The sequence below is a fragment of the Arachis hypogaea genome, chromosome 20 (assembly GCF_003086295.3).
Source record: "Arachis hypogaea cultivar Tifrunner chromosome 20, arahy.Tifrunner.gnm2.J5K5, whole genome shotgun sequence".
In the NCBI taxonomy this organism is placed as follows: Eukaryota; Viridiplantae; Streptophyta; class Magnoliopsida; order Fabales; family Fabaceae; genus Arachis; species Arachis hypogaea.
Window position 1 is genome coordinate 21,934,832 of NC_092055.1, and position 14,609 is coordinate 21,949,440.

Sequence of the window (14,609 nt, forward strand, 5' to 3'; positions counted from 1 at the left end):
TTCTCTTTTTAAATGATATATATTGCTTTTCTATTTGTTTATGAATTTATTTATTTATATATTTTAATAGGTGGATTTGACACAGCACATGCTGCAGCTAGGTAATTTTGTTATCGGTTCTTTTTTTTCTTTTTGGCTAATGAAAAATATTTCATGGATTTGAATTTTAGTGTGTAAGTTTGATTTAATTTTCAGGGCATATGATCGAGCTGTGATCAAGTTCTGTGGCATTGATGCAGATATCAATTTCAACGTCAGCGATTATGATGAAGATATAAAGCAGGTTCTGTAATACCTTGAAATTTTAAAAATTAAATAATTAGTTATTTATGAGTTATTATATTTATTGAGATTTTATTTTAAAAAAAAATATTTATAACAAAAATAATTAAATAGAATTTATAATTATTGAAGTTTAATTTAATTATGACTTATTTTATTAAGTTTAAATTATTTATCAAAAAAAATATTTTGACAGACAAAAAATTAAATTAATTTTTATTGTTATTATTATTATTACTATTATTATTATTAATATTGTTACGGACTGCCAGTCCAGCCCAAGAAGCCGTCGGGTCGGGGCATTACCCCACCCAGGCCCAAAACCTCCAATGGACCTCCACAGGTCGGTCTCTTACACCCGACCCGGAGTCCGACCGACTTACCACCCCAGGCATGCTAGCATTTGGGTCGGAGCCCCCAGGGTCGGTACCCGGCGTACCGACCCCAAGTACGAACGACCTGCTCACGTGGAAGGTGACAGCTCTGTCCCTCAACCAATGGGCTAGGCCCACCCAGCACAGTATATAAGGGGAGAGGACAGCTCTCCCCCAAGGTACGTCACATCCTTACCTAATTCTACCACCTCTAGTACGGACTCTGACTAGATCGTCAGAGTGTCCTTGCAGGTGGCCACCCCCGCTCCGTTCACCCTTCGACGTTGCCAGCACACGATTTTCTTCGCTCTACGCCCGCGCGGGATCTTCCTCACTCTCCTACTCTTCACCTACCGACGACCCAAGGACCCTAGGTAACAAATATTGGCGCCGTCTGTGGGAATCCCGGCGCAGACATGGAGCGACACATCACTTCAGAGAAGCTCCGCGAAGGAGGTGGGGCCCGTTTGAGCAGAGCAAGCTCGACAGCCCGCGTTGCCGAGCACCCAAGACCCTCCGTTCAGCCCAACCAAATGTATACCCAGACCCCCGAAAGGCGCCCCTTCGGGGGACGGGAGCCGACAGCGCCAAGATCATGCAAGAGCTTAGGCACAAGGTACAGAACCTCGAGCGGGAGTTGGCGGCGAGGGACCAATCCCATGGAAATTCCAACCGCTCACACGGCGGCACTAGCCGGTCCCACGCCCACACCCACACCCGCTCCCCCTCTCGTGCGTACGACAGCCAAGGAAGAAGCCTAACAAGGCACGAAGAGGCACATACACAAGCAACTTCTAGACCCACTCGAAGCAAGTCGGAAAGCCGTTGGGGGTCCCAGAAAGAGGAGGCCAGGAGACAACAAGATCCTGTCATCATGGGAGCAACCCCTTTCCACCCCCTCAATCCTCAAGGTCTGGCTCTCGAGAAACTTCGACAAGCTGACAGACATGAGGTATGATGGGACCAAGGACCCCCAAGAGCATGTCACAGCCTTTGAAGCAAGAATGAACTTGGAAGGGGTAGGCGACGCGGTTAGATGCCGGGCATTTTCCGTAACACTGGCCAGCCCGGCGATCCGATGGTTCAACACCCTCCCACAAGGATCCATCACAACTTTCGCAGACATATCCCAGAAGTTCCTAGCCCGGTTCACGACACGCATAGCCAAAGCAAAGCACCCGATCAACTTGTTAGGAGTTACCCAAAAACCCGGGGAGCCGACCAGGAAGTTCCTGGATAGGTTTAACGATGAATGTCTAGAAATCGATGGCCTCATGGACTCAGTCGCTAGCCTATGCCTAACAAACGGCCTGCTGAATGAAGACTTTAGGAAACACCTCACAACCAAGCCTGTATGGACCATGCAAGAAATCCAAAGCATAGCCAAAGAATACATTAATGACGAAGAGGTTAGCAAGGTTGTGGCAGCCAATAAACAGCAGCCCCCCAACCCGCCAGCCCGGCAGGCGCATCAGGTCGAAAGGTACAAAGAAGCTCCCAGGGACGGCACCCTAAACAAATTACCCAAGCAACCACGGGTAGGGAGGTTCACGAACTACATGCCACTTACGGCACCCATAGTGGAAGTCTATCAGCAAATTGCAGACAAAAGAATCCTATCCAGATCTAGACCCTTGAAGGAGAGAACGGGAGGCAACAAAAGCCTTTACTGCGATTACCACAAGGGATTTGGTCACAAAACACAAGACTATTTCGACCTCAAGGATGCCTTGGAACAGGCCATCAGAGAGGTGAAACTGAGCGAATTCTCCCGGCTCATCAGGGAGCCGAGGAGGCGGGAAAGGGAACGCTCCGAGGAAGGACAGAGCCGAACTATCAAGCCAAGGTAAGAACCCCAAGGGGATGCCGATAACCCCCAACTTTCGTGGTTAACATTGTGGTCGGACGAGACAGCCCCTCCAAATCCAAGTCGGCAGTAAGAAAGGACACCCGGGTACTATCCATTTCAACGGATGGCCCTGCCACCAGCAAAAGGCACCCCACAATCTCTTTTGGACCAGAAGATAAATGGTTCAATGACCTTTCCGAAAACCCCCATGGTAGTTACAGCAATGGTCGGCACAGGATTGGTCAGGCGCATCCTCGTCGACACAAGAGCTGACTCTAATATCTTGTTCAGAAATGTGTTTGATGTCATGGGACTCAAGGAATCCGACCTCAAAAACCACCAACACGGAGTCATGGGACTAGGTGATAACTACATCAAACCCGACGGGACGATCTCTCTCCCAATCAGCCTAGGAACTAGTGACACTAGGAAATCAGTTATGGCAGATTTTGTAGTCCTCAGAGGCTCCACTGCCTATAACATCATCCTAGGGAGGAAAACTATCAATGAATTCTCAGCTGTAATATGCACCAAGTTCTTAACGATGAAGTTCATAACGGACAAGGGAACGGTTGGTTCCATAAGGGGAGACCTAGAAACAGCAGTCGCTTGCGACAGCGCCAGTCTCTCCCTAAGGAAAGAGTCTAAGAAAGCAGTTGGTGTGTTCCTAGCAAATCTGAACGTCAGGATGGAAGACAAACCGAGGCCTGAACCAGAAGGGGACATGGAAAAGTTCCAGATAGAAAAGTTGGCAGACCAATTCACCTTCATTAATAGGAACCTACCTCATGAACTCAAGGGCCCCCTCATAGAAATTGTCAGGGCAAACAGCGAACTCTTCGCATGGACCCTATTAGACATGCCGGGGTTAGATCCCAAGGTCATGTCTCACCAACTAGCCATAAAGCCTGAGGCCAAACCGGTGGCCCAGCGGCGAAGAAAGATGTCACAAGAAAGAGCTGAAGAAGTCGCCAAGCAAACAGCAGGGTTCATTAAGGAACTCGTGTACTCGACATGGCTATCCAATGTTGTCCTAGTCAAGAAGGCCAGTGGGAAATGGAGGATGTGCGTAGATTACTCCGACTTGAACAAGGCATGCCCAAAAGACTCTTTTTCCCTCCCCAACATTGACACCCTAGTGGACTCGGTAGCAGGATATCGTTTCCTCAGTTTCATGGATGCCTATTCCGACTACAACCAAATCCCGATGCACCGACCTAATGAAGACAAGACAGCCTATCAAAGGCTGATGAGCAGAGTCTTCCACGACCTCTGACGTTAGGATTTTTGCTAGTAAAGAATTTTATAAAAATAGTCGCGTTGTAGATATAGATTCTAAACCAACAGAAATCCCTTCGTACAAACGTTTTGGTTGTCACAAGTAACAAACCCCTAAATAAATTGATAACCGAAGTATTCAAACCTCGGGTCGTCTTCTCAAGGAACTGCAAGGAAGTATGTTCTTATTACTGGTTATGGAGATTGTAAATTGGGGTTTTGAGAATGAGGAGCGAATGGTTTAATTAGCAATTAAAGTAAATGAAGAACAAGTAATTTAAATGGCAAGTAAAATAAATAAATGACTGTAAATAAACTTTTGGTAAGGTCTGAGAAATTAGAGGTCCTATCCTAGTTATCCTTATCAAAGATGATGAGAATTGAATGTTAATTCCACTTTGTTAACCTTTACTAAGATAAAGGAAGGTCAAGGGATTAATTGGTTTGATCTTCGAATCCTATTTATTTCCTAAGAAAAGATTGGGATTATTGAAGTTCAATTTAATTAACAAAGATAACAATTATCAATCATGTTTGAGTTTGATAACTCCTGAGTTACTGATTTCTTAACCAAGACCAAAAAGGAAAAAAGTAAATCTACTGGAATAAAAATGTCTTCAGATGGGAATAACAATAATGTAAATAAAAGAAAGCAATATTAAACTGAAATACCTCAAATAACATTAATTCAAAAGAGTAATCTGTAACATGGAAGAATTCATAAATTAAATTGCAAAAGTAAATAAAAGGGAATATTGAACCTGATAAAGAGATAATCCTGAAAGCGAATAAAATCCTAAATCTAAATCCTAATCCTAAAGAGAGAAGAGAGAGGAGAGAACCTCTCTCTAAACTAAATCTAAATCATGAAAACTAAATAAAGTGGAGACTCCCTTTGAATGGATGCATTCTCCCACTTCATAACCTCTGGTCTATGCCTTCTGGACTTGGATTTTGGCCAATAAGGGCTTCAGAATTTGCTATGAGCGTTTTCTGTAATTTCTGGTGCGTGGCCTCTGTCACGCGTCCGCGTGGGTCACGCGGTCACATCATTCGGAGTTTTCCTTGTCATGCGGTCACGTCAGTCATGCGACCGCGTCATATGTGTTTCGCTCGAGGTGCGCGGTCGCGTCAGTCATGCGGTCATGTTGATGAGCGGATATTTTATACGCTTTTTGGGGTTAATTTCATATAGTTTTTAGTATGATTTGGTTAGTTTTTAGTATATTTTCATTAGTTTTTAGGCAAAATTCATATTTCTGGACTTTACTATGAGTTTGTGTGTTTTTCTGTAATTTCAGGTATTTTCTGGCTGAAATTGAGGGAGCTGAGCAAAAATCTGATTCAGGCTGAAAAAGGACTGCTGATGCTGTTGGATTCTGACCTCTCAACACTCGGAATGGATTTTCTGGAGCTACAGAAGTCCAATTGGTGCGATTCTAATTGCGTTGAAAAGTAGACATCCAGGGCTTTCCAGAAATATATAATAGTCCATACTTTGCTCAAGGATAGACAACGTAAACTGGCATTCAATGCCAGTTCCATGTTGCAGTCTGGCGTCCAGCGCCAGAAACAGGTTACAAGTTGGAATTCAACGCCAGAAACAGGTTACAACCTGGCGTTGAACACCCAAAACAGCTCAAGCACGTGAGAAGCTTAAGTCTCAGCCCCAGCACACACCAAGTGGGCCCCAGAAGTGGATTTCTGCACTATCTATCATAGTTTACTCATTTTCTGTAAACCTAGGTTACTAGTTTAGTATTTAAACAACTTTTAGAGATTTATTTTTGGATCTCATGTCATTTTAGATCTGAACTTTGTAATCTCTGACGGCATGAGTCTCTAAAATCCATTGTTGGGGGTGAGGAGCTCTGCTGTGTTTCGATGAATTAATGCAAATATTTCTGTTTTCCATTCAAACATGCGTGGTCCTATCTAAGATATTCATTCGCGCTTAATTATAGAGAAGGTGATGATCCGTGACACTCATCACCTTCCTCAATCCATGAACGTGTGTTTGACAACCACCTCCGTTCTACATCAGATTGAATGAGTATCTCTTAGATTCCTTAATCAGAATCTTTGTGGTATAAGCTAGATTGATGGCGGCATTCATGAGAATCCAGAAAGTCTAAACCTTGTCTGTGGTATTCCGAGTAGGATTCTGGGATTGGATGGCTGTGACGAGCTTCAAACTCGCGAGTGTTGGGCGTAGTGACAGACGCAAAAGGATCAATGGATCCTATTCCAGCATGAGTGGGAACCGACAGATGATTAGCCGTGTAGTGATAGCGCACGTGGACCCTTTTCACTGAGAAGACGGATGGTAGCCATTGACAACGGTGATCCACCAACACACAGCTTGCCATGGAAGAAACTTTGCACTTTTGCATGCATGAGGGAAGAGGAATACAAGAGAAAAGCTGAAATTCAGAAGACAAAGCATCTCCAAAACCCCAACATATTCTCCATTACTACATAACAAGTAACCTTTAATTCATGCTCTCTTGTTCATTTGTAGGTCAAATGATAATCACAAATTAATATGCTGACTAAGAGTTGCAAGATAACCATAGCTTGCTTCAAACCAACAATCTCCGTGGGATCGACCCTTACTCACGTAAGGTATTACTTGGACGACCCAGTGCACTTGCTGGTTAGTGGTACGAGTTGTGAAAAGTGTGATTCACAATTCGTGCACCAAGTTTTTGGCGCCGTTGCCGGGGATTGTTCGAGTTTGGACAACTGACGGTTTATTTTGTTGCTTCGATTAGGAATTTTTTTTTAAAATCCCTATTTTCTCCTTTTAAATTTTTCAAAAATTTTATAAACTGATAATTGAGTTTTTTTGTTTGAGTTTAGTTTCATATTTTAAGTTTGGTGTCAATTGCATATTTTTATATTCTTTTAAAATTTTCGAAATTTGTGTTCTTTGTTCTTCCTTCATCTTCAAGTTGTTCTTGTTTATTTTTCTTGTTTGATCTTTAGTTTTTCTTGTTCTGTTTCTTTTCTTGTTTTTTGTGTGCCTTTTCAAAACATTAGTTTTCAAAAATTTTATTATTCTTAGTTATTAAAAATTACTTCTTCAAAACAAGTGTTACATTTACTGCCCAATTGGCTAGAGCGTTGGTCTATGTTCTTGGTAATTGGGTATCTTCTTTTTAAATTCTTTTTTTTAAAAATAATTTTTCTTTGATTAAATCTTGTGCCAAACTTTAAGTTTGGTGTTTTCTTGTTAATTTTTCTTTGGTTTTTGAAAATTTTATTTTGGTTTTCTAAAAATTTTAAGTTTGGTGTTCTACCTTCATGTTCTTATTGTTCTTGTGATTCTTCAAAGTGTTCTTGAGTCTTCCTTGTGTTTTGATCTTAAAATTTTTAAGTTTGGTGTTCCTTGGTGTTTTTCCCTCCAAAATTTTTGAAAACAAGGAGCATTAGATCTAAAAATTTTAAGTTTTGTGTCTTTTATGTGTTTTTCTCTTTCATCATAAAATTCAAAAAAAAAAAATATCTTTTCTTCATTCCACTCATAATTTTCGAAAAATTAGCATTAAATTAGTCATCAAATTTAAAAATCAAATCCTTTCAATCATATCTTTTTCAAAACTTCCTATCCATTTTTCTTCTTTCTCTCTTTTCATTTTTCGAAAATCTTCACCCATTTTTATTTATTTTATTTTAATTTATTTTATTTTTGAAATAAATAAATAAATAAATAAAAATACTTTTTTTCCTATTTTACATCATTTCCCCTTCTCCATCATGGATCTAAGTAGAAATGAATAGTGCAGAAGGACTCTGGGGTCATATGCTAACCCCACTATTGCTTCATATGGGAGTAGTATCAGTATACCCTCCATTGGAGTCAGTAGCTTTGAGTTGAATCCTCAGCTCATTATCATGGTGCAGCAAAGTTGCCAGTATTCCGGTCTTCTACAGGAAGAGCCTACAGAGTTTCTGGCACAGTTTTTACAAATTGTTGACACAGTCCATGATAAGGAAGTAGATCAGGATGTCTACAGACTATTACTATTTCCATTTGCTGTAAAAGACCAAGCTAAGAGGTGGTTAAATAACCAACCTAAGGCTAGCATAAGGACATGGAAACAGCTGTCAGAAAAATTCCTGAATCAATATTTCCCTCCAAAACGGATGACACAGCTAAGGATGGACATCCAAGGCTTTAAACAAGGAGATAATGAATCTCTTTATGAGGCCTGGGAGAGATACAGAGAGATGCTAAGAAAATGCCCCTCTGAAATGTTTTCAGAGTGGGTTCAGTTAGACATCTTCTACTATAGGCTTACAGGAAAGGCTCAGATTTATCTAGATTACTCAGCTGGTGGATCTATCCACATGAGAAAGATAATTGAAGAAGCTCAAGAGCTCATTGATACAGTTGACAGAAATCAGCATCTGTACCTAAGCAGTGAACCTTCCATGAAAGAAGAGGCTAGAACAGTGACTGCTGAACTCAGTCCTGCAGAACAAGCTACTGAATTCAATCAGCAATTGCATTTTCTAACAAAACAGTTAGCCGAATTTAAGGAGAGACTACAAGTGACAAGAATGGCTAATATAAATATGGAAGTATAATTAAAGCAAACAAAGCAGCAGTTGTCAAGACAAATAACAGAAGAGTGCCAAGCAGTTCAATTGAGAAGTGGGAAAACATTAGATGCCCCACCTCAAGGTAGCAGGAAGCCAAGAAATGAGCAAACTACCCAAAATCCATCTGAGAACAGTAAGAGCCCGGAGAGGAACAATTCTGGCAATCAAACGCCAGAAATTGGGTGGGAAGCTGGCGTTGAACGCCCAAACCATGCTCAGTCCTGGCATTCAACTCCAGAAACAAGCAAGGAATTGGCGTTGAACGCCCAAAAGAAGCACAGTTCTGGCGTTCAGACGCCAGGAACAGGTGAGAAGTTGGCATCCAACGTCACTCCAGCTTCTAACCCTGGCATTCAAATGCCAGTGAGGGATCAGACATACACAAGTGCTGATAATAACCCCTCTAAAAAGGCTTCTCCAACCACCTCTGTAGGAAATAAACGTGCAGCAACTAAGGTTGAAGAATATAAAGCCAAGATACCTTATCTTCAAAAACTCCGCCAAGAGGAGCAGGATAAGTAATTTGCTCGCTTTGCAGATTATCTCAGGACTCTTGAAATAAAGATTCTGTTTGCAGAGGCACTTGAGCAAATACCTTCTTATGCCAAGTTCATGAAAGAGATCTTGAGTCATAAGAAGGATTGGAGAGAAACTGAAAGAGTTCTCCTCACTGAAGAATGCAGTGCAGTCATTCTGAAAAGCTTTCCAGAAAAGCTTAAAGATCCCGGAAGCTTTCTGATACCATGCATATTAGAGGGTAATTGCACCAAGACAGCCTTATGTGATCTTGGGGCAAGCATCAACCTAATACCTGCATCCACTATCAGAAAGCTTGGTTTAACTGAAGAAGTTAAACCAACCCGGATATGTCTCCAACTTGCTGATGGCTCCATTAAATACCCATCAGGCGTGATTGAGGACATGATTGTCAGGGTTGGGCCATTCGCCTTTTCCACTGACTTTGTAGGGCTGGAAATGGAGGAGCACAAGAGTGCTACTCTCATTCTAGGAAGACCTTTCCTAGCAACTGGATGAACTCTCATTGATGTCCAAAAGGGGGAAGTCACCCTGAGAGTCAATGAGGATGAGTTTAAGTTGAATGCTGTCAATGCCATGCAGCATCCAAACACACCAAAAGACTGCATGAAAGTTGATCTTATTGACTCTTTGGTAGAGGAGATCAACATGGCTGAGAGTCTCGAATCAGAGTTGGAAGATATCTTTAAAGATGTTCAGCCTGATCTTGAGGATTCAGAGGAATTGAAAGAGCCTCTGAAATTTCCTCAGGAAGAGGAAAAACCTCCTAAACCTGAGCTCAAACCATTACCACCATCCCTGAAATATGCATTTCTGGGAGAAGGTGACACTTTTCCAGTGATCATAAGCTCTGCTTTAAATCCACAGGAAGAGAAAGCACTAATTCAAGTGCTAAGGACACACAAGACAGCTCTTGGGTGGTCCATAGGTGACCTTAAGGGCATAAGCCCAGCTAGATGCATGCACAAGATCTTATTGGAGGACAATGCTAAGCCAGTGGTTCAACCACAGAGGCGGCTAAATCCATCCATGAAGGAAGTGGTGCAGAAAGAGGTCACCAAATTACTGGAGGCTGGGATTATTTATCCTATTTTTGATAGCCCCTGGGTAAGCCCTGTCCAAGTTATCCCCAAAAAGGGAGACATGACAGTGGTTCATAATGAAAAAAATGAACTGGTTCCTACAAGAACAGTTACAGGGTGGCGCATGTGTATTGACTACAGAAGGCTCAATACAGCCATCAGAAAGGATCATTTTCCTTTACCATTCATAAACCAGATGCTAGAAAGACTAGCAGGTCATGATTATTACTGTTTTTTGGATGGCTATTCAGGCTACAACCAAATTGCAGTAGATCCCCAGGATCAAGAGAAAACAACATTCACATGTCCATCTGGAGTGTTTGCTTACAGAAGGATGCCATTTGGGCTGTGTAATGTGCCTGCAACTTTTCAGAGATGCATGCTCTCTATTTTCTCTGATATGGTGGAAAATTTTCTGGAAGTCTTCATGGATGACTTCTCAGTATATGGAGACTCATTCAGCTCCTGTCTTGATCACCTGACATTGGTTTTGAAAAGATGCCAAGAGACCAACCTGGTTTTAAACTGGGAAAAATGTCACTTTATGGTGACTGAAGGGATTGTCCTTGGGCATAAAATTTCAAACAAGGGAATAGAGGTGGATCAAGCTAAAATAGAGGTAATTGAAAAATTACCACCACCTACCAATGTTAAGGCAATCAGAAGCTTTCTGGGGCATGCAGGATTCTATAGGAGGTTTATAAAGGATTTTTCAAAAATTGCAAAACCTCTAAGCAACCTGCTAGCTGCTGACACGCCATTTGTGTTTGACACAGAATGCCTGCAGGCGTTTGAAACTCTGAAAGCTAAGCTGGTCACAGCACTAGTTATCTCTGCACCAGACTGGACATTACCATTCAAATTAATGTGTGATGCCAGTGATCACGCCATTGGTGCAGTACTGGGGCAGAGGCATGACAAGCTTCTGCATGTCATTTATTATGCTAGCCGTGTTTTAAATGATGCCCAAAAAAATTACACAACCACAGAAAAAGGAATTACTTGCAGTGGTCTATGCCATTGACAAGTTTAGATCATACTTGGTAGGATCAAAAGTGATTGTGTACACTGACCAAGCTGCTCTTAAATATCTACTCACAAAGCAGGATTCAAAACCCAGGCTTATAAGATGGGTGTTGCTGCTGCAAGAGTTTGATATAGAAATAAGAGACAGAAAAGGGACAGAGAACCAAGTGGCTGATCATCTGTCCCGGATAGAGCCAATAGAAGGGACGTCCCTCCTCTTTTGAGATCTCTGAAACCTTTCCGGATGAGCATTTATTCGCTATTCAGGAAACACCATGGTTTGCAGACATAGCAAACTATAAAGCTACAAGGTTCATACCCAAGGAGTACAGCAGGCAACAAAAGAAAAAATTAATTACTGATGCAAAGTACTACTTGTGGGATGAACCCTATCTCTTTAAGAGATGTGCAGACGGAATAATCCATAGGTGTGTGCCTAGAGAAGAAGCACAGAGGATCTTATGGCATTACCATGGATCACAATATGGAGGCCATTTGGAGGTGAGCGAACAGCCACCAAGGTCCTCCAATGTGGCTTCTACTGGCCTACACTCTACAGAGATTCCCGAGAGTTTGTACGTAACTGTGACAGTTGCCAGAGAGCTGGTAATTTGCCTCATAGTTACGCCACGCCTCAAGAAGGAATCTTGGAGATTGAGTTGTTTGATGTATGGGGTATTGATTTCATGGGGCCTTTCCCACCATCATACTTAAACACTTATATTCTGGTGGCAGTTGACTATGTATCAAAATGGGTAGAGGCCATTGCCACACCCACCAATGATACTAAAATAGTGGTAAAGTTCCTCCAGAAACGTATCTTCAGCAGGTTTGGTGTCCCTAGGGTACTAATCAGTGATGGAGGCACTCACTTCTGCAACAAACAGCTTTACTCTGCCATGGTCCGGTATGGGATTCGCCACAAGGTGGCGACTCCATATCATCCACAGACAAATGGGCAAGCTGAAGTTTCTAACAGAGAACTAAAAAGGATCCTGGAACGGACTGTAAGTACCCGTAGAAAGGATTGGGCACGGAGCTTGGATGATGCTCTGTGGGCTTACAGAACAGTATTCAAGACTCCTATAGGGACCTCTCCATACCAACTAGTATATGATAAGGCTTGTCACCTGCCCGTGGAACTAGAGCATAAGGCCTACTGGGCAACCAGATTCCTAAACTTTGATACCAAATTAGCTGGAGAAAAAAGATTGCTCCAGCTGAATGAGCTAGAGGAATTCAGATTCACTGCTTTCGAAAATGCCAAGCTTTATAAAGAGAAATAAAAAAGGTGGCATGACACAAAGCTGTCATCTAGAATCTTTGAACTAGGACAAAAGGTTCTGCTGTTTAACTCTAGGCTCAGGCTATTCCCTGGGAAACTGAAATCCTGGTGGAGGGGACCATATATGATTACAAGTGTATCGCCGTATAGTTATGTGGAGCTTCAAGACATTTGATAAGAAGTTCATTGTTAATGGACAGAGAATCAAGCACTATCTTGAAGGCAATGTTGAGCAAGAGTGCTCAAGGCTGAAGCTAGATTAAAAGCTCAGCAAGGTCCAGCTAAAGACAATAAAGAAGCGCTTGCTGGGAGGCAACCCAGCCATTGGCAAAACTTTTTCTGCTGTTTTGCCCTATTCTTGATTTTATTTGTTTATATAAAGTTCACTATTAATAAGGCAAAGAGTCAATTGCATAGGTTCACAGGGTTATAGAAGGATTCAGCACTCAAAACAGAGAAAAAGAGCTCACTGGCAAGAAAACGTCAGTAAGAGGCACAACTGGGCATTAAACGCCCAAAAGGAGCATCTACTGGGCATTTAAGGCCAGTAATAATAGCCATATGGGCGTTAAATGCCAGAAAAAAGCAACTTCTGGGCGTTTAACGCCAGATTGACAGCATCCTGGGCGTTCAGAAAAACGCCCAGTGACAAAGGAGTTCCTGGCGTTCAACGCCAGAAAGAAGCAACAGCTGGGCGTTGAACGCCCAGGAGAAGCAGCATTTAGGCGTTAAACGCCCAAAACATGCAGCATTTGGGCGTTTAACGCCAGGATGGTGGGGAGGAGGTAAATTCGTTTTTATTTCACATTTTTTTATTTTAATTTTAATTTTCATGTTTCAATTCATGATTTCTTGCATAAACATGTTACAAACCCTAATTTCTAAAAACCCTAATTTCTAAAAACCCTACTTTAAAAATATCAAATGTATCTTAATCCATAAGCACAAATTCTTTTTCAATCCAATCCAACTCTTTTTCAATTTTTCCAAAACAAATCTATCTCTTTTCCTTCTAAAATCTTTTCAACTCATCAATATCTTTTTCAAATATCCACATTATCTTTTTCAAAATCCAAATTTATCTTTTTCAAATATCTTTCATATCTTTTCAATTTTAAATCACATCTTTTCATATCATACTTATTTTTTATAAATCATATCTTCTATCTTATCTTTTTAAAAATTTTCGAAAACCCACCCCTCCCTTTTAAATCCACATTCGGCCTCCCTCCTCTCATCCACCATTCGACACTAGCTCTCCTTCTATCACTCTCCTTTCTTTTCTTTTGCTTGAGGACAAGCAAACCTCTAAGTTTGGTGTGTTTATCCGTGATCACTAAATTATACCCACTGAGATCATGGCTCCTAAAGGAAAACAACCCACTCCAAAAGGCAAGAAAGAGAGTATTCCAAAACCACTTTGGAATCAAGGGAAGTTCTTAACTAAAGAACATTCAGACCACTACTACAAAATAATAGGTCTAAGATCAGTGATCCCAGAAGTCAAGTTCGATCTGAAAGAAGATGAATATCCGGAGATCCAAGAGCAGATTCGAAACAGGAACTGGGAAGTCCTAGCTAATCCTGAAACAAAAGTGGGAAGGAATATGGTTCAGGAGTTCTACGCTAATCTGTGGCAAACAGACAGGCAGAGAATATCTGGAACTGCCCTCTATGACTATCGGACTATGGTCAGAGGAAAGATTGTTCACATCTACCCTGACAAAATCAGGGAGATCTTTAAGTTACCTCAGCTGAAAGATGACCCAGACTCCTTCAATAGGAGAATGATGAGAACAAACAAGGGCCTGGATAAGATTCTAGAGGATATATGCATCCCTGGAGCCAGGTGGACCACCAGCAGCAAGGGTGTCCCAAATCAACTCAAGAGAGAAGATCTCAAACCAGTTGCCAGAGGATGGCTGGACTTCATTGGGCGTTCTATATTGCCCACTAGCAACCGTTCTAAAGTCACCGTTAAAAGAGCATTGATGATCCATTGCATTATGTTGGGAAAAGAAGTGGAAGTTCATCAACTGATTCCATCTGAATTTTACATACTTGCAAACAAGAACTCCAAGGATGCCAGGTTGGCTTATCCAAGCCTAATCTCTATGCTCTGCAAGGATGCTGGAGTAAGGATGGGAATAACGCAGTACATCTCAGTGGAGCAACCAATCACTAAAATCACAATGGAAAAACAACAAGTGCAGGATGACCCCATCAAGAGGAGGGCGCAAGAATTTCTCCCGGAAGTCCCTCAATTTGAATATTGGGAACAGCTTGAA

General features: G+C 41.7%; 2 protein-coding genes across 2 annotated transcripts; both read left to right on the plus strand.

Annotated features, from left to right (window-relative positions):
- Positions 1-1,660: 1,660 nt before the first annotated feature.
- Positions 1,661-2,506, plus strand: LOC112785587 (uncharacterized). The gene has a single exon (XM_025829044.1). It carries the CDS (start codon positions 1,661-1,663, stop codon positions 2,504-2,506), a length of 846 nt encoding a protein of 281 aa, XP_025684829.1.
- Positions 2,507-2,629: 123 nt separating this feature from the next.
- Positions 2,630-3,781, plus strand: LOC140182996 (uncharacterized). The gene has a single exon (XM_072230985.1). It carries the CDS (start codon positions 2,630-2,632, stop codon positions 3,779-3,781), a length of 1,152 nt encoding a protein of 383 aa, XP_072087086.1.
- The last annotated feature ends 10,828 nt before the right edge of the window (positions 3,782-14,609 follow it).

What these genes read in the sequence shown, in the direction of transcription:
- LOC112785587 (XM_025829044.1), top strand. Translation starts at nt 1,661, where the DNA reads ATGAACTTGGAAGGGGTAGGCGACGCGGTTAGATGCCGGGCATTTTCC.
- LOC140182996 (XM_072230985.1), top strand. Translation starts at nt 2,630, where the DNA reads ATGGCCCTGCCACCAGCAAAAGGCACCCCACAATCTCTTTTGGACCAG.